Genomic DNA, 18,839 nt, shown 5'->3' on the forward strand with positions numbered 1-18,839 from the left:
AGTGCATTTGTATGTGCAGCTGGTGGACAGATTGGGGGACCATAACTGATGGGACAGTGCACAAGATTAGGTTTTAGTCTGGCATGTGAGATTGGTGCCTGATGTTTATAACAGTTGATACATGTTTCTAGAGAGTGATGTTTTGCTGAAACTTTCTTGCAAAACTCTAGGACTGGGAAAAGTAGCCACCAAATGAAAACTTCAATATGATAGTAAAACTTTTAACAGCGAGCACTTAGTCAAAGGCAGAAGTCTTGTTCTAGAGACTGCTGGTGGAGTCTTGTAGGTATTTGGGAAAGAGTAAGAAACAAGGCTGACTGCTCATGAGACCTTTACCTCTGAGCTCTCTGGAAGTTAAAGCAGTGAGAGGAGGAGAGGAGTGAGGGAGCAGCTGGGGACAGTAAGGGACCTGACAGACCTGAGGACACAGTGGCGGTGATGGTGAGAAAATGCAGCCAAACACTATCAAATTGAAGGTATTTTTATTTTAATTAGAGAAATAGATTTTTTTTTTCTCGTAAATAGAAGGATGGATGCATAGTTTTTTTCCTTTTTATTTATTTATTTATTTATTTATTTATTTTAGTTCAGTGTAGTGCAAACACTGCAACTATTAATGTGTTTAACCACTTAATATGTTCTGTGATAAAGTTTGAATTTCAGATGTTCATATTTTGTCAAGGTTAGTTTATAAGAAAAAGATTAGAGGGTAGTGTGGGTTACTATTTTTAATAATCTTGTGAGGTTTATCAATAATAATCCCCCTGCCCTGATGTTTTGAGGAAGAGGCATTGTGGCCTCTGTAAAAGATCTGTGCCTTTTGCTTTCAACAAGAAAGATGTTTTGAGCATAGTGAAATGGGCTCATCTTGGAGAACCTCCATCTGCATGTCCTCCAAATTCTCTGAACCTCTGTGTATGGTGCTCTGATGACATGTGCCCACACACATGGCCAGATGTTGCTGTCCCAGCGCAGAAGCACAGTGTGTCTCTCCCCAGTGTTCAGAGACTTCTGCAATTGTTCTTCTTCACTGTTGGTATTCATTGTAACACAGGAAGTGGTAACAGCATGAATTTCTCTGCTGACTCACCTCCTGGTATGTCACCTTTTTTATTCTTCTCTTCTTGCCTGCCTGACTCAAGTCAAGGTAGAGTGTGCAACTGAGAGGGCAATGCAAGAGTGATGGAGGATGGCCAGACTTTTGCAATGAATAGGAAAGGATGAAAAGGTTAGAATGGGGGGGGGGGGGGGGGATGGGGAGGTGGTGGTTGTTGCAGACAAAGAAGGCAGGCAGCAGTGGCTGGAACTGCAGAGTGCAAGGAGTGTTAGAAAGGAACAAGGAGATGCTCAAGTGAAAAAGTGGTACCTTGCTAAGTACTCCTATGATAGCCTCTGCAACATGAAATTACTGTGTTACTCAGCATTTCATGACTGCCAGCAGCTGTCTGTGAAACCAATGGGTAATATCTTTTTTTTCCAATCTCCATCTCCCAAAAAGTCCACACAGCTGATAGGAGACTTCAGCTGCTGCAGTAACTGATTAGCGCAAGGCTGTGCAGTGGTTTTAACACTAATCCTTGCTTGTATAAGACGAGTGTGAAAAATACATTTCCATGAAGAAGCCACCATAAATCAGAATTGTTTACATATGTGTATTGGTAAATTCTTACATAATTTTTACATATACAACATAAAATATTAAATTAATGGAAGGTTGAGGTAATAAGTCAAATATTCCAAATGTAGGAGAAAAGGGAAGAGTGGCACAGACATTGAATGTACCAGTTACTTTGGAGATTCAAATGTGGGAAAGCCTGGTAAGAGTTAGGATTTCAAAGTATGTTTGTTTTGAGAGAGAATAGCACTTTGACCATGCAGCAGACACACATGGTGAGTTATGTACAGAGAGTGAGCGACATGCAAAAACCTGCCTGTGGCCTTCGTTATGAATGATAGATAGCTGTAAACATACAATACACTACACAGGGCTAGAATTGCGGCTCTCCTAAGAGGACATTCAAATGCTTTAACTGCTAAGATTATCTCCCAACCTTGTTCTTGGAATTCATAAGGATTCGGTGAATAATTTTTGAAGGTACTTCATTTGCTACATACCTGGAGGATATAGGATGAAGAAGGAAGAGATCCTACAGACAAATCTAATTTGTTACGTGTTTCTGGTTTGTTCAGAGAGCATTGTCCACCCTGTCCACTAAATGAGTTGTATAGGCCCTCTTTAGTCTAGACTTCTGAATGCCGGCCATTTGTGACTTAACATTATTTTAAATTAGTTTTTGTGGTATGTGATATATATGGTGGTAGAGTTTTTTTGTCTAGCCCTGTAAGAATCATGATATCCTTCTTTTTAGTTCAGCATCAAACATATATGTTTATCACTAAAAATATAACCTGAATGGATAGTATTTATTCCACCAATTCGTTTTGAGGTTTCTGTTATTTTTTTCACATAGTAATTACTGATACATTATTCTTAAGAACATCCCAAAAGTGAGAATACTGTTTTTTATTTACCAGAGTGTAATATATCAAATTGCATTTTATGTATTTTGTTTTATGAGACAACAGAAGCGACAGACAGGCATCTTCAAGTTTTTCCACTACCAAAATGAACTCTCTTTCTATAATGGAATTTCCCAACTATCTTAATTCAGAATCTTGAATGCTGTCTGTGGACTGTATGGACAGGCACTTCAGGGCATTGTAATTAATTATTCTAAGCCACAGAACAGTGATTTTTACTATTCAGAGCTTGTATGGCAACATGATCTTCAACATGAGTTAAGTCACTTAAATAAAGATATCACAGTGTTCACTGCTTGTTCAGCAATTTAGACAAAGGTCACCAGCATATCTATGTGAATCAGGAAGGTGAATCCTTCCCTGTGATTTCAATGTTGAGTCAAAATATATGTTCTATTTGGAATCGTTCAGCAGCTTTAAGCAATGATCTTAATGGTAGCACCACTTTTCTGTAAAATTTAGGCTGAGCTCTTACTTCTCCTATTCCTCTTTCACCTATAGTGAAGCTTGTGTGGTTTGTTTTTAGTTTTTGTTGTTGCTGTTTTTTGGGTTTTGTCCAAAGTATGAAAAAGTATGAAAATATACCTCAAACCACAAAATACTATCTACTTAATTTTGTAAAAGATATTTTAAAATTCTGGGCTTTTATATACAACTTATGTATCTGTAAACTGCTTTCTTTAGTTTAAACTATCTTCTGTTGCTACTGTTTTTAAAGAACACATCATTTAGAGAGATGCCTAGAGGAAAAATTAATCGTTTGGCAAAAATGGGTTGTATTACTTAGTTTTTGCTGCCCTCATGTGGCTATTTTGAGTCAGTTTTTGACCTACGCAGGCTAGCATAAATGGCAATATTTTGCTGTACTTAAAATGGATGATGGCTGATATGATATTGCACATATTACTATTGTGTTTTCCTTAACTATTACCTACATTATTCAGCATGCTTATCATGTGCACTATTTTGACCAACTGCGTATTTATGACCATGAGTAACCCTCCGGACTGGACAAAGAATGTAGAGTAAGTTGCATATATTATTTAAAGATAGCCATATCTCTGTTCCTCAGGGACACGATATACCAATAACTGCAGCCATGTGTGCTGGCTGGAAATATCATGAGGTACTGTTTCATTTCTCAGCTACGTAGTAATGTTGAATAATTATTCAAAACTCCATCTGGAGAACATTTGGGTAGAAAAAAAAAAAAAAAAAAAAAAAAGAAGAAGAAAAATGATAGTTATTTACAGATACTGTTGTACTTGGATTCCACTAGTTCTCTCATGTTTTAGCATCTTCTCTTCATCTCTTCATCATGTTCTCTTCATGCTTTAGCATCTACCCCACATTTTTACACCACTGCATTAATAACAGAACCATGTCTGTCTATTTGTAGATGTCAGTTAAGGACAGCATTTAAGCAAAAGTATTCCTAAAGTAAGACTTCAGTGCATGATTGTATTCTTCCTTTTCTAGACTTACTACTAGATGGTTTAGACATTAGTGATTCTGACAGTATCCAGTATCTTATGTTCAAAACATTCTTGGGTTACAGTAACATATCTAGCATTGTATAATTTTAAACCATGTCACAGATAAATTTTTAATATATGTCATTTATTTGGTAGTTTTATTTCTTTTGATTTATGCACAAGATCAGGACCACTGTCCTGAACATGTCAACATGTCACAAATAATCCATATAAATACAGAAATATGTACAATGAATATAATGTATTTTTGAAGAAACTGCTTATTTACTGCTTTCTTTTCCAGTTTTGAAACTAAAAAAAAAAAAAAAATTCATTTGATTTTAATATTTCTAGCAGAATGCGAATATAAAATGCTGTTACTTAAATTAAATTTTCTAATATTTTCCAGGTACACGTTCACTGGAATATATACATTTGAGTCACTCATAAAAATCATTGCAAGGGGCTTTTGCTTAGAAGATTTTACTTTTCTTCGAGATCCATGGAACTGGCTTGATTTCACTGTCATTACCTTTGCGTAAGTGTTTGTTTTTTGCTTTTTTTCTGAAAGTGAAGGCCAAAAAGGGCATGAAATTAGTATCAATACATATCAATTTTGTCAAATGGAAATTCTTGTACAGATTTACTTTATCTAAAACAATTTTAACATTCTGATATGCATATTTTGATGTAAACATAAATACTGCAGAAGCCATTAGTCCAGTTAGTATTAGAGAGGCTAATTTCATGTCCTGCATTTTTTCCTGAGCAGAAAAGGATCATCCCTTTGTCTTCATTCTACAAATTTACCAATCTAGTTTAGATAAAATTTAGGCTTTCAAAGTTAAATCACTGTGATTCACTTCAGAGACATTTAACTTAACTGAAGGCTCTGAAAGCATATTAATGAAAGGCAAACTGCAGTGAAAGGTAAACCTCTGACTGTTGCTATTTAATTTTTTGCTAAAAACGCCAAAACGGTCTTGATGAAAGACCCAAGTAAGTAGCATAAACTTTGCCTAAATTCTGAATAACTGTGATTTAATCCTACAGGTATGTAACAGAATTTGTAAACCTAGGCAATGTTTCAGCTCTTCGAACTTTCAGAGTATTGAGAGCTTTGAAAACTATTTCTGTAATCCCAGGTAAGAAGTAACTGGTGTAAGGTGTTAGGCCCCTTGTACCTCCCAACTGTTCCTTTTTATCCTGTCATTGTGTTTGTGTGTGAACTCCCCTATTACAGATATGTGACAGAGTTTGTGGACCTGGGCAATGTCTCAGCGTTGAGAACATTCAGAGTTCTCCGAGCTTTGAAAACAATATCAGTCATTCCAGGTGAGAGCTAGGTTAAACACTGAGGCTGAATTTAATTCACTGAATTCATATTTTCTAAACATAAGCCTTATTTCCACAAAAAAAAAAAAAAAAAAAAAAAAAAAAAAAAAAAAAAGCAGGAATCAGAAGATATTGGAATTCACTGAGATCTCTGATTCATTGCTTTTTAACATGAGCTCTTTCCTTTTGAAATCAGCCTTTGAGTTTAACAGATTCTTGCATGAGACATTGCAGTACACAGCGTGTGTGGTTTGCATCTTACGATGTCAAGCTTTCTTCTCCACATTCAACGAATATCAGTTACCCTGAAGTTTTCTTACCCATGTGTATTTTACCTACATGATGTTATGTGGTACTTGTTGTGAATCTTTGTGTGTATAAAATAGAACTGTTTTAAATGTTGATTTAGTAATGAAGAGAAAGGAATAAGATAATAAAGAATAGCATGGGCATTGCATGGGGGATTTATTATCTTAAAATTCTGCAATTTTCCAAACCATCTCCAGTTTTATAGCATTAAATTTTTGATAGTATTTCTTGATAAACAGGATCTTTAGTACTGTATTCTAAATCTAGTATGTTATAAAACTGTTAATAGCAAAGGTTTGGGGCAAGAGGTATTGACAAAAAAAAAAAAAAAAAAAAAAAAAAAGAAGACTTCTATGTGAGATTCACATACAGCATGAATAACAAAGTCACTTGTTTTAGTATTAAAACAAGTATTTTGAAATATATGCAACTCATTCCATTCACAGTTTCAAATGAACATGAACTTCAGCTATTTATTCATCTTCACAAGTGAAAAAGCTCTTCACAAAAGTGTTATTTCACAGACATTACAGTCATTTACTTGGGCTTCTGCATGAAATCTATAACTTAACTAGGAGATGTCATTTTTATGCTTTAAAAATGTTGTGAATATCAGAATAAAAATTCCTTTACATTTACAGGTTTGAAGACTATCGTGGGAGCCCTAATTCAGTCTGTGAAGAAGCTCTCGGATGTTATGATCCTGACTGTGTTTTGTCTGAGTGTATTTGCACTAATAGGGCTGCAGCTGTTCATGGGCAACTTGAGGAATAAATGCCTGCAGTGGCCTCCAGAAAATTTTACTCTGGAAACAAATATTACTTCCCAGCTCAACAACACCATTGGTGAAAATGGGACATTGGTTAATTCAACAGTGGCTCCATTTGACTGGAAGGGATACATTGAGGATGAAAGTAAGTATTGTCAGCATAATTCTTATTCAAATGTTCTGTGGCTGACTCAGTTCTTAGAAGGAGAAGGAAGGATGATACCTTTAGTTAGAAAGGATTTAGTTAGAAGTATTTTCTCTTTCTCATCAACCTGCTCCAGTGGCTGGCAGGGAAGTGGAAAGGAAGAGCACAGTCTCTCTCGTTGATACAGCTTTTTCTCAGATCTCTCTGCTAAATCTACACTTTCCCTGGGAGAGACAGAGGTCCCAATGAGTTCCTGAAAGAAGAGTCTTAAGCATTTTATATACCCCAAAACAAGTTCAGCATGTGTCATTTCTGACAGATGTCAGAGAGTACTGACATCCAGTGAGGAATCCAGAAGAGAAGTCTTCAGTATTACCACCATATATCCATTCTTGTGCTTCTCTATCCTCATTATTAAAAAAATTGTTTAAGGTCTAACATAAATCTTTCTGCTACAATCTAAGCTAATTGTTCTTATGAACTTCACCACAGGCCTGAAAAACAAATTATTCTCCATCATTAATCGATGTCTCAAAGGTATTTAGAGACTATTTGCATGTTCCCATTCCCTGTTCTCTCCTCTTTCAGTCTTTTTTCTATCACCCTTTTCTCCTAGGATTTATTTCCTAGACCTAGATCTCTCTTCTGGATCCTTCTTGTTTGTAAACATTCTTTATAAAAGTGCGGTACCCACATCCAGGCTTTTCACCTCCACATGAGGCCTGCTAAGTGGATTAGATTGCTAAAAGGAGAAGGATTGCACATAGGAATACAACTTTTGCTTTGTATATCCTAGGCTAGTGCTTGTCTTTGTTTACAATTGCAACATCATTAAATCATGTTTAGTCTGTGGCCTACCTGTCTCCTGAATCTTTTACAGGCATTAACCTCATTAGGTTCCCACTTTGTATTTGCACAGATCATTGTTCCAGCCTGACTAGCACCCTAATTTTACTCACCATCTCTCCAACTGTCCTGAATCTTTTAAATGTTGCCATCTTCCTCAAACTCACCTGCCACCCTTATGAGATCAGTATCATGCACAAGCAGACTTCCATCCTCTAGATTAGTTAAAATCTTCAGTAGTGGAAGACTCAGAGAAACCTCCTCAGTAGTCATTCTGATGCATTTTTCCATTTTGATAAATTCCCATCACACAATTTTCTAAACAGTTCTGCTGATACAGAGCCGCTTGGCAAACTGAGAATAGACAAACAAATGTACTTCAACACAGTTAAATGTGAGGTGGCAAACCTAAGTTCCCTGTCCTAAGTCAGTGCTGGACAATTCATGTCGAGACAGGTTCACATGCACCAGACTGTAGCTGGTGGCATACATCGTCTCTTAACAGTGAAAGAACTGAATGGGAGAGAGAAAAAGAAAAGGGAGAGGGAAAAGGAAAACTGAAAACAGTGAAGAGAAGTGTTGGGGTTCCCAGGTGAGTCTCTTCCCCTGGGTGTCCTTTCTAGTGCAGCAGGTGATTGCCACATAATACTTTTACCATAGTAACCATATATATATTTATTTATTTTTTTATCAGGATTTGCTCTAACTCCCTAGATATTTTTCCTGCTTATGGAGCTATTAGCACTAATTGGAACATGCTTTTGATAAGGGCAGGTGCTGCATGGCTGGTTCATTTTTATGCTCATACATGCATGTTATTAGGTCACCTAATATAAACCAAAAGCTACAAGCAAGAATAGGCTGGGCAGAAGAGGGGTGGTTCTCACACAGGGGCAATTGCTTCCCATGAGTACATGCTGTAGCAACAGTGTTAACAGGTACTAACCATAAGAATAAAAACACGTTAAAAAATAAATAAATAAATAAATAAATAAATAATAATTAAAAAAAAAAAAAAAACAAAAAACAAAAAACAAAAAAACAAAACAAAAAAAAAAAAAAACAGGAGAACAAAGAAAACTGTAAAACACTGTCAAAGCAGCTTGCATGAAGTGTTGCAGAGCTGCAATGAAGGCAAGATAGAAATGCAGTTGGAAGGCCTTCAGCAAAGCACCTAAGATGCTTTGGAGCAGCCAGGACTCTGAAAAATTAAAACTAAAACTCTACAGCCAAAAAGCTAAATAGTATCCTGTTTGCATAAATAAATTATTGACTAGGAGGCAGTGTTACTCCTGTATTTAGCACCACTGGAATACTATAAAAAGTTCAATTTAGATGGCATGTTAAAAAAATTGAGAATGTGCAGAAAAGAGTAGAATGATTAAAGGGTTGGAAAACATGCTTTATGCCAAGATAGACCAGGAGCTCAACCTACTTAACATATCAAAGAGAAGGTTTAAGGGGTGATTTGATTACAGTTGAAAAAAACCTCATGGGGATCAGAAATTTCATCATAGACATACCTTTGATCTAGTAGGCAAAGATATAATGGGTTCAATACCTGTAAGTCAAAGACAGAAAAATTTCAAATGGAAGTAATTCTAACCATGATCACACACCTGATCAATGACTGTGATTGATTTCTATCTTAATTTCTGAAGTCAAGATGTAATCTTTTTGTGGAATCCACTTTACTTAAACGCTTGAATTTGGAGAGATCTCATAACATGGTGTACAACAAAGGTTAAGCAAGGTCTTCAGGGTCAAACTTCATTTTCTGTGTTTTGGTTTTGTTTGTTTGTTTGTCTGTTTTTTAACAACTCAATCTCTGATTTCAGTTGACTTCAAGGAGACCTGTAGAACCTGAAAAATCATGCTGCATTAGTTACAGAATATACTCTAATGAATGGATGCTTCAACCTTTTGTATATTTATACACAAGTTATATACATCTATTATGAAGTTACGAGTCTTACTATGACGTTAATAAGCCTGTCCTTGCTTACAGGCATTTTCACAAAGAAAAATGATCTTCTCAGAGCTTCCTGTTCTCTTTTTCTGGGTGGGCTCCTACTTTCGTTTGTGCTGGGTTTCACAGAGGTTTCATCTTTGTCCTACGTACTGGGTCTTGCTCATAACTATTCACTTAGGAAGCACTCAGTGTGAAACATCTCAGTGTCTGTTTCATGTAATAACAATTATGCTCAGTCATTACCCTAAGCTTATGCAGCCAACTGTAAATTCCCTTAAAGTGAAGTACTTGCCCATCAGGGATTTTTTCATATTTCCGAGTCGAAGAAAATGAAGCCAACCATATGTCTTGAATTTAGTAATAAACTCCTCACATTACATTGGCAAAATACCTTTCTGAATTTTGCATCTATTAGGGGCTTATGCCATTCAGATTGAGTTGTTTTAAAAAATTTCCTGTTGTGCTATTTTGAACTTTTGTATCTGCCATCCTGCTAAACATGGTTGTACTAGAGTATTCAGAGAAAGCCTGTGTGGCTATTGCCTGTGGAGCTGGCAAGACCACCATGCTCCATGCCGTATCTTGGATAAACCTCAGAACTTTAACACAAGCCCTATTTCAGCAGTTCAGCTCAGCTGCAGCAGTGCTGATTGTGACTGACTGCCCCACGTATAATGCAGTCAGGTTTGCATTATTCCCAACCAGCTGTTACGTTCCAGCATGTTTTAATCATGATTAGCTGACATCATGCAGAATAAGGTTTCTTTCATATGGGTCAGCTGTGGACAGCATCAAGTCAGCTAACTTTGCTGTTTATAGCTGGGTTTCAGCACAGTGCAGTTCTGCATACCAGCCCAGCATGACAGCAGCAGCCCACAGGGTTTTGCACTTTGCGCAGCACAGAAGATTGTACCCTGTATGCATGATTGGATACTGAAACTGAGTCCTTCACAGACTGTCAAACAAAATCTATGTGCAGCTGAAAAACCTAACTTGTCCAAATGGCGAATTTTGCTAACAGGATGAGAAAGATAAGAGATGCAGCTGGCCTGGGTATGGTGTACCTCTTGCAGCAAACCACCATGCTGAGCCAGTGACTTCTGACACCTCTTCACACCCAGAACTCATTAGCTTCTGTAGTGACCATGCTTCAGCAGCACAGCATGTGCAGCCACATGCAAATCAAAGCTCAGCTACACCAACAGCATTTCAGATGAGATCAGTTTAAGGGAGACTAGCAGGCCAGTTCAATGGAGCAGAAATCCAATAGGCATTTAAAATTTCCTCACAAAGCAAAAAAGGAAACACCCGAACTCTGAAGCAGCCATGTTTCAGAAGCACTGGAAGGAAGCTGGGAGGGTGCTCAGGGGAGTAGCACTATGTCTCTGGCCTGTGATTGCAGACTTCCTCAGGCAGCACTTCTGGTCTGTGCTGGAAATGGGACACTGGGCTGTGTGGTCTGACTGTCCAAATTGTGTCCTGCCTGTGGCTAAATGGGAAGCTTTGCTACAGGAGGAAGTTCCTTCTGTGATGAGTATTTTGAAATAAAGAGCTTAGCTACTGTGGAAGTCTGCTTTGAGAGGAAAAGGACAAATTCAAGGATACAGTGAAAGTACATATTAATATATACAACTTGTTTTCCTACCATCTCTTTATTCTTCTAAAAATGGACAGGTTGATGTTGTTGTCTAAACCATCCAAAAAGTCTCTTAAAAAAATACAGGATTACTATACAGTTTATGGGCTGGTTAGCTACTGGGTGATTTGGTAGAATATATCCAGTTTCTCTTTCCTAAAGTGATCAATAATCATCATATCATATACTCCTAAAACCCTTCTTGCACAAGTCAGTGACTGTTGCTATTACTCAGTTTAGATGTGTACCAGAGCCCTCATACCAGTCAGCAAGCTAATTGCAGTGTGTAAGCACCTGTAACAGTTGGAGCCATTGGCAGCCATGTGGTTTTTTACAGAACTCACATAACTGTCACAAGCATTTGTAAGTGGCAAACTGGAACCCTTGGCAATGTTGATCAGAAAGTTTCCCTCCTTAAAATAAATTATCAGTAACTTTTTCTTTTTTCAAGTACAATTTAATTATTGTAATAAATAAGTGTAAAGTATGATTTCACAAAGTGTGACTTAGTTCAGTGATCAGTCTGAAAGGAAAACAGTGCGTATCACCTTCACAAAGCAGCACTTGTCAGGATTTTTAGTACATTTTGGCATTTTAACAGAAGGCTTTGAGAGATGGCACTTACTACAATTCATAGTGGCATTTACTCTGAAGTTACAATCCTGCTGAAAAAAATAATACGAGATGTTTAAAATTGCATCTGAAATCACCTTAATGCTTTTAGATCTGGATTATTTATTTCAGGGAGCTGTAGTTAAAAATAATAATAATTTTTTTTGAAATTCTTTTCTGAACAGGTCATTTTTATTTTCTGGAAGGGCAAAATGATGCTCTGCTTTGTGGAAATAGCTCTGATGCTGGGTAAGACCATATTTCACAGTATTATTTCACAGTGTTCAAGTTAAATCTGTCTTCAGATGTGCATGGTGGGATGCGGGAGAGTTATATTTTGAGTTATTACATTCTTTCACATAAGAAGTAATATATGATTTTTACACCAGACTGTGGATTTGGATCTCCAATTGCAATGGAATCAGTGGATTTCATTCACCTCGCTGGATTAGTTAATGATGTTAGTATTTGCATGGCTGAATTAGAAATCTGATATTAGTGTATCTCCTGCCAGTATGTAAAGTAACAGATACCACAGCTAGAAAACGTGCTATTTTCCAGCTCCAGTTGCACATAGGAGTACTAACAGGTTCAAGAACAGTAGAAAGTAGTGACATTAGTTACAACATTAAGAATTAATTATTTGGACTATGTTTTAGAAGCTTGAACTTTTCGCAGTAGGGTTTTGCTTTGATTTGGTTTTATGTGCTTCTCCCACTTAATTTTTCTAGTATCCTTTAAAATAATTTTCTATTAAAAGTTACAAATTCTATGATATATATAGTCTGATCCACTATACAAGAACAATTCACTTTTTAATCCTAATCTTCTTCTGGACATTCCAAATATACGAAATTAGTATATTTAGGACATTCCAAATATACGAAAATACCTATGTAAGGTAACACCCAGTTTGTCTTTGCAGGCAGTGCCCAGAAGGGTATACATGCGTGAAAGCTGGTAGAAACCCCAATTATGGCTACACAAGTTTTGACACCTTCAGCTGGGCTTTCTTGTCACTGTTTCGCCTGATGACCCAAGACTTCTGGGAAAATCTTTATCAACTGGTGAGAATTTTTTTATGGATAATAGACTAAATATGTTTGCAGCAGTAATGCAAGAAAATCAAGTATCTTATATTAGCTTAATTTTCACAGTATGAAGAACAGAACTGTTGTTATCTTGTTCTTGCTTATAAATGTATTCTTACTTCCAGACTCTACGTGCTGCTGGGAAAACATACATGATATTTTTTGTTCTGGTGATTTTTCTGGGCTCATTCTACCTGATTAATTTGATTCTGGCTGTGGTTGCCATGGCCTATGAAGAGCAGAATCAAGCAACCATGGAAGAAGCAGAACAGAAAGAGGCAGAATTTCAACAGATGCTGGAACAGCTGAAGAAGCAACAAGAAGCGGCTCAGGTATACCTTATGGTGCAATACAAAAGAATATCAAAGAAAATTTTCTAGAGATATTGAACCCCTGTTTTCTGAATTTGGAGACAGAAACTGCCCTGCTGGGTATTCAACATCAGAGTTAGCTCCGAGATTTTCTCTTCCGAAATAAAGGCTTTTTACTGAAAACAGTTGAGGCATAATCAAGAAGAAATATTCAAAACTAGGAATACATTGTTCATTATGTTTTTATTTAGTCTGACATCATCAATACAGTGTATTAGACTTCTGCATTTTAAAGCTATTCACAAAAGGTGGAGGAAGGCTAGCACCAAAGGCTATGACCATATTTTTAGAATATTATATGAAAAGACTTAAGGGAGTTGGACTAAAAATTCCATATAAGTAAAATTTTAAAGACTGTCTTGATTTGCTTAATGACACAAATTAATTCTGCAATGTGGCAGGCAGCAGCAGTGGCAGCAGCAGCAGTAACAGCATCTGCCGAGTCCAGGGAGCCCAGTGCTGCAGAAGGAGCTGGTGGGCTCTCAGAAAGTTCCTCAGAGGCATCCAAATTGAGCTCAAAGAGTGCAAAAGAGAGAAGAAATAGAAGGAAAAAAAGAAAACAGAAAGAACAATCTGGAGGAGAAGAAAAAGAAGAAGATGAATTTCACAAGTCTGAATCGGAAGACAGCATAAGAAGGAAAGGTTTCCGATTATCTATTGAAGGCAATAGACTGACATATGAAAAGAAATACTCTTCTCCACATCAGGTACTGCATATAGATATTTTTAGTAGCAGCATATCTTTAAAGTGTCACAGGCTGTTACACAACTACTTTAGTTTTCCTGGTATAGTAATATGACCCCACTGCTTAAAGAAGGGAAACATTGAGATTTTCATTAAATTTTAGTATCGTTTTCAGTGTCTGACTGAAAGTGCAGTAGCTGCTAGGCCAACCTAAAAAAAAAAAAAAAAAAAAAAAAAAAAAAGAATGAAATGTAACTTCATCACTTCATCTTCATATCCCTACTCTTGTAAAAGCATTATTCAAAAATCATATTAAAAGTATTCTCTAGTTGATTCTGTGTTTTTTTTTTTTTTTGAGTGATTATACCTCATCTATTCTTATTAAACGTTAACAGTGTTTTTTTATTATGATAGCTTCACCTTTTCCTCGTGCTTTAATGATGTTCAAGTTTGGTTTAATATGTGAAGGTTGCTGCATGTAAAGAAGCATGTTCATATTTTTACTTTTTGCTTGATGGGTATTGTGCAACTACTCAGTAACTTTAATGATATTAATAACATTAAGAGGAAGGAGTGATCAAAACTGTTTTTGTCTTAACAATCCATGAGCAGAGAGGTATATAAAATATAATGAAAATTATATAATGAAATACATACAGATGTTTCACAGCAGCATTTATCTTATGGAAAACATTTTAAATAAAACAAAAAACCTATGTGATACTAATAACAATGCTAAGTTTGAAGATTTCAGCTGATAATTACAAATTTTGTTTGCCTGCAGTCTTTGCTGAGCATCCGCGGCTCCCTGTTTTCTCCAAGGCGCAACAGCAGAACAAGTCTTTTCAGTTTCAGAGGTAGAGCAAAGGATATAGGATCAGAAAATGACTTTGCTGATGATGAGCACAGCACTTTTGAAGACAACGATAGCAGAAGAGATTCTCTCTTTGTGCCGCGCAGACACGGTGAACGGCGCAACAGTAACATTAGTCAGGCCAGTAGGTCATCCAGGATGCTGGCAGTGTTTCCAGTGAATGGGAAGATGCACAGCACTGTGGATTGCAATGGGGTGGTTTCCCTGGTTGGTGGACCATCTGTTCCTACATCGCCTGTTGGACAGCTTCTGCCAGAGGTGATAATAGATAAACCAGCTACTGATGACAATGTAAGAAAGTTTTAAATAGCTTAGGCATCATGGCTTTTTCTTACTGCACCAGCCAGTGTTATCTACAGAATGGAATCCTTGGCAATGCTTCCTGGTTGGTCAAGCTGTGAATGCTCCTGCATCTTGTAAAATCTTTAATAAGTAAAACAGATAAGATAGGTTTGCAACTCAAGCTTTTTTCTTTTTTTCTTTTTTTTTTCTTACTAAAATTCTCATAACTAACAAATGCTATTTGCAGTTTCCACACACTGAAATATTAACTTCTACATTCACAAAAGCACTATACTACATTACTGTGCTATACTTTATTTTTGCTGCTATAAAGGTCTATGGCTATAGTCCACAAAATCAAAGTTACTATACAATTGAAAATTGTACACAAAAATGCTATCATATGTCTACAAAAAATATGACACTGCTACTACCACTTTATCAAAATTAGCATTATCAGTTAATTTTGATAACACGCTTCTGTATCAGCCCACTAAAATATAAGAAAGTAGTCAATTCTTTACTATCATTCATTCTTTTATATTTCCATCCTTTGCTGGTGGAGTTCAGTAGTTTAGACAACAAGTAGCTCGTTGGAAAATCACATTTCTACACACACCACAAAAAAAAAAAAAAGTGTCTGTGTGAACATATGAGCAGTACATTTTGCTGTCACTGTGTATGTACATGCAGGTAAGAGAAGAGGTCTCTAAAATAAGTGTCTTGCTTAGTTCAAAATTGTCTACTAACATTAATTAGAAATATAATAGCATGAGGAAGCATGAGGAAGTCATACTTTTCTTGCTACAGTTTGTCTAATGTGAAAGACTAGTATGTTATAGGAAGCTGAATTCTGTCAGCAAGAGTAAGGAAAAAATACAGTTTGCAAAAATTTTATACAATCTTTTGAATTCAGTCCTTTTCCATTTGTTTAAACAATTTTTCAAAGATCAAAGGAAAGAAATGCAAAAATTAAGTGAATAAACTCTTGCTAACTCTTGAGCAGTAGGTAACTATTGCCTAATATATATTTTTAATTATTTTTAACATACTAAAAAGTAAGAAAAGTCTGACATTATAAAAATTGAAGTGCACGAAGCACGCATACATGCATATTGATAGGGTTTTATACAATATGTACTTATTTTATTACTGAAATATGGTCTGACTTATTTTTTTTTATTTGTAGGGCACCACTACAGAAACTGAAATAAGGAAAAGAATATCAAGCTCTTTCCATGTTTCTATGGACTTTCTGGAAGATCCAGCTTTAAGAGAAAGAGCAATGAGCATTGCTAGCATTCTTACAAACACAGTGGAAGGTGTGTGCTACTCATAGCTTAATACCTGTTTTTTTCAATAAACATCTGAAAATATGAGTTGAAACATCAAAAATTATTTAAAATATCTCAATGAATAGATACTGTTCCACAAACCAACAAATATTTATCAAAGCTCTACATACATTGAGTTTATTACACAAATAAGCATTTATAGTTCACTGTTTTGCCATCAAATACCTTGTGGTCATTAGGACTACAGCGTTGTGTCTGATGGTCGTAACTAAGAGGATGCTTACTCATATTAATTAAAGAATTGTTGGACACAAAAAGACCACTGAACATTATTCATATATATGTTACCATTGCTAAACTATATGCATATTTTAGCATTTATATTTATTCAATTACTCTTTAAAGAAGTGCTACTACAGGTGATAAAGTTTTCGGTTTTGTTTTTTTTCTTGAACTAGGAATGAAAATTATGTTGAAAAATTTTACCTTACTACCACAGTTTTGAAAGTAAAATATTTACATAATAGAACGGCAAGTTTGATGAACAGTCTGAATCAAGGAACAATAAAATACATAATATATAAATTGCTACTGATGTGAATAGTGATTGAAATATAAAGAATTTGTGCTTATAGGGGGTTAATTGATAACATTACAGATGGTAATTAACTTGACGGATACAAGTAATATAGGCTTGAGATGTAGATTAGAGCAGTCACATACTTACTGCTGTGAACTTTGAATTTTTTTGTGAACTTTGATTTCCCACAGAACTTGAAGAATCAAGGCAGAAATGCCCACCATGTTGGTATAAATTTGCAAATATTTTCTTGATCTGGGACTGCAGTCCGCATTGGTTAAAAGTAAAGCATATCGTCAACTTAGTGGTAATGGATCCATTTGTTGACTTGGCGATTACTATTTGCATTGTTTTAAATACACTTTTTATGGCCATGGAACATTATCCGATGACTGATGAATTCAATAACGTACTTTCAGTTGGAAATCTGGTAAGTCTTTTTATGTTTATAATTTTAAAGAAAGTATGTCTGAAATAACTGAAAGGAGTTTAAGTTTGTTGTGTTATTGCTGTTGTTGTTTTTTACCTCTTTAGAAAGTGAATTTAATGTCCATCTATTGCTCTCCAGATAAAATACAACATTTTTGTAAATTTCACTGTCAACCCTGGGTCATGTAACTTAGGATTCTGTAAAATCAATATTTTCCAGTGTTCCACAAAACCAGATTAAATATTTAAAAAGGGGCCCCAATGCTACATTAAGTAAAGTCTATATTAAATAGAAGTTGATTTATCTAACTACTAAACCAGGAAATGCATTACTTCCATGAAAAGGACACCATGGAAATAAATGTAGTGTTTCATTTTCAATCAATACAATACAAAAGTGTAAATTATGAATGTGTTTTTAATTGCTTTCCTCTTGTTACTCTGTTTCCTGAGTAGAGGTCTACAATCATTAGAAGAGCCATTTAAAGGCATTTCTAGAATTTTCCAGGCTAAATGACTTTTTATGTGGATATGCGGATTGGTTTCTTTATATGTTTTATGCAAAACTATGAAAAATATCCCACAGCACTTTTTCCTCTCATAGTCTTTACATTTTTTAGAATCAGATAATTAGTAAGGTATCTTTTTGTCATGTTGTCAACTATATTTTCTCCCTTCTACTTCAAAAAGATAAATTATTAAAGAATTCAGGAGTTAATTTTCTGTAGCTCTGATGCTTTTGAACTGACAGGTTTGATCACAGCAAAGCATCTGCAGCTGTAGTCCTACTTATTCTCTTATTTTAAGAATGGATTTCTTACAATGTGATTTTTAATAATCTTTGTTTTGTAATGAAGAAAAAATAACTCAGATCATGTAAATAACTACAGGATTCAGATAGGAGAATTAACAGACAAATATAGCTGGTTTTCCTGTATTTAAAATAAGGGATATGAGTTCCCTAGTAAAATGAAAAATCTTGTGTTGAAGCAAGTTATAGTCTTTTTCCAAACAAACAAATATATATATATTTAAATTTTGGTGAATATCAGACTACAAAGAGAGTTTCCTATCAATACATGCCCTGAAAAATAGTCCCTCCCCAGCTTTCCTGTAGTGTCCTTTTAGGTGTACTTGAAGGCCACTATAAAAACCTTGCCAGTACCTTCTCTTCTTGAGGCTGAACAACCACAGCCCCCTCAGCCTGTCTCCTCAGGAGAGGTGCTACAAACCTCCGGTCATTCTTGTGCTCCTCCTATGGACTTGCTCCAACAGGTTCATGTTCTTCATAGACTGGCGGCCCCAGAGCTGAATGCAGTACTCCAGGTGGGGAGTATTCCTCAAGAACCTCACCATCCTGATGGTTAAGAACCTTATTCATATTTTCATGCAGTATTTATTCATTCCCACCTTTTACATGTTTGTTTTAATCCTCTTTCTTAAAAACTAGTAACTTTTCCCTCTTTAGTGTTTGTATCTGTGATGTGTATCTGTATTTAAAAGCAGTAGTAAAATCTATCTTGAGCATTGATGTTCCTAGGCAGAGCAAGTCAGAATCTGGTCCATCTCATGATTATCCCAGTTAGATTATA

The 18,839-nt window shown here is 35.8% G+C and overlaps 1 protein-coding gene across 3 annotated transcripts in view; it reads left to right on the forward strand.

Moving 5' to 3' along the window:
- LOC311438627 (sodium channel protein type 1 subunit alpha) overlaps positions 1-18,839 on the forward strand; it is a 101,282-nt gene that overhangs the window by 38,864 nt on the left and 43,579 nt on the right. Inside the window, exons 5-15 of one of the 3 annotated variants that reach the window (XM_084523216.1) lie at positions 3,476-3,566; positions 4,426-4,554; positions 5,070-5,161; positions 6,302-6,574; positions 11,826-11,889; positions 12,566-12,707; positions 12,857-13,063; positions 13,504-13,809; positions 14,572-14,952; positions 16,133-16,265; positions 17,010-17,248. In XM_084523216.1, coding sequence (XP_084379342.1) covers positions 3,476-3,566; positions 4,426-4,554; positions 5,070-5,161; positions 6,302-6,574; positions 11,826-11,889; positions 12,566-12,707; positions 12,857-13,063; positions 13,504-13,809; positions 14,572-14,952; positions 16,133-16,265; positions 17,010-17,248 — 2,057 coding nt within the window. Of the gene's footprint in view, positions 1-3,475; positions 3,567-4,425; positions 4,555-5,069; positions 5,162-5,259; positions 5,352-6,301; positions 6,575-11,825; positions 11,890-12,565; positions 12,708-12,856; positions 13,064-13,503; positions 13,810-14,571; positions 14,953-16,132; positions 16,266-17,009; positions 17,249-18,839 lie in introns of all 3 variants that reach the window. The other 2 variants (XM_084523215.1, XM_084523217.1) reach the window with 2 other exon arrangements.

The sequence above is a fragment of the Aythya ferina genome (genome assembly GCF_964211825.1).
Source record: "Aythya ferina genome assembly, chromosome: 6".
NCBI lineage: Eukaryota > Metazoa > Chordata > Aves > Anseriformes > Anatidae > Aythya > Aythya ferina.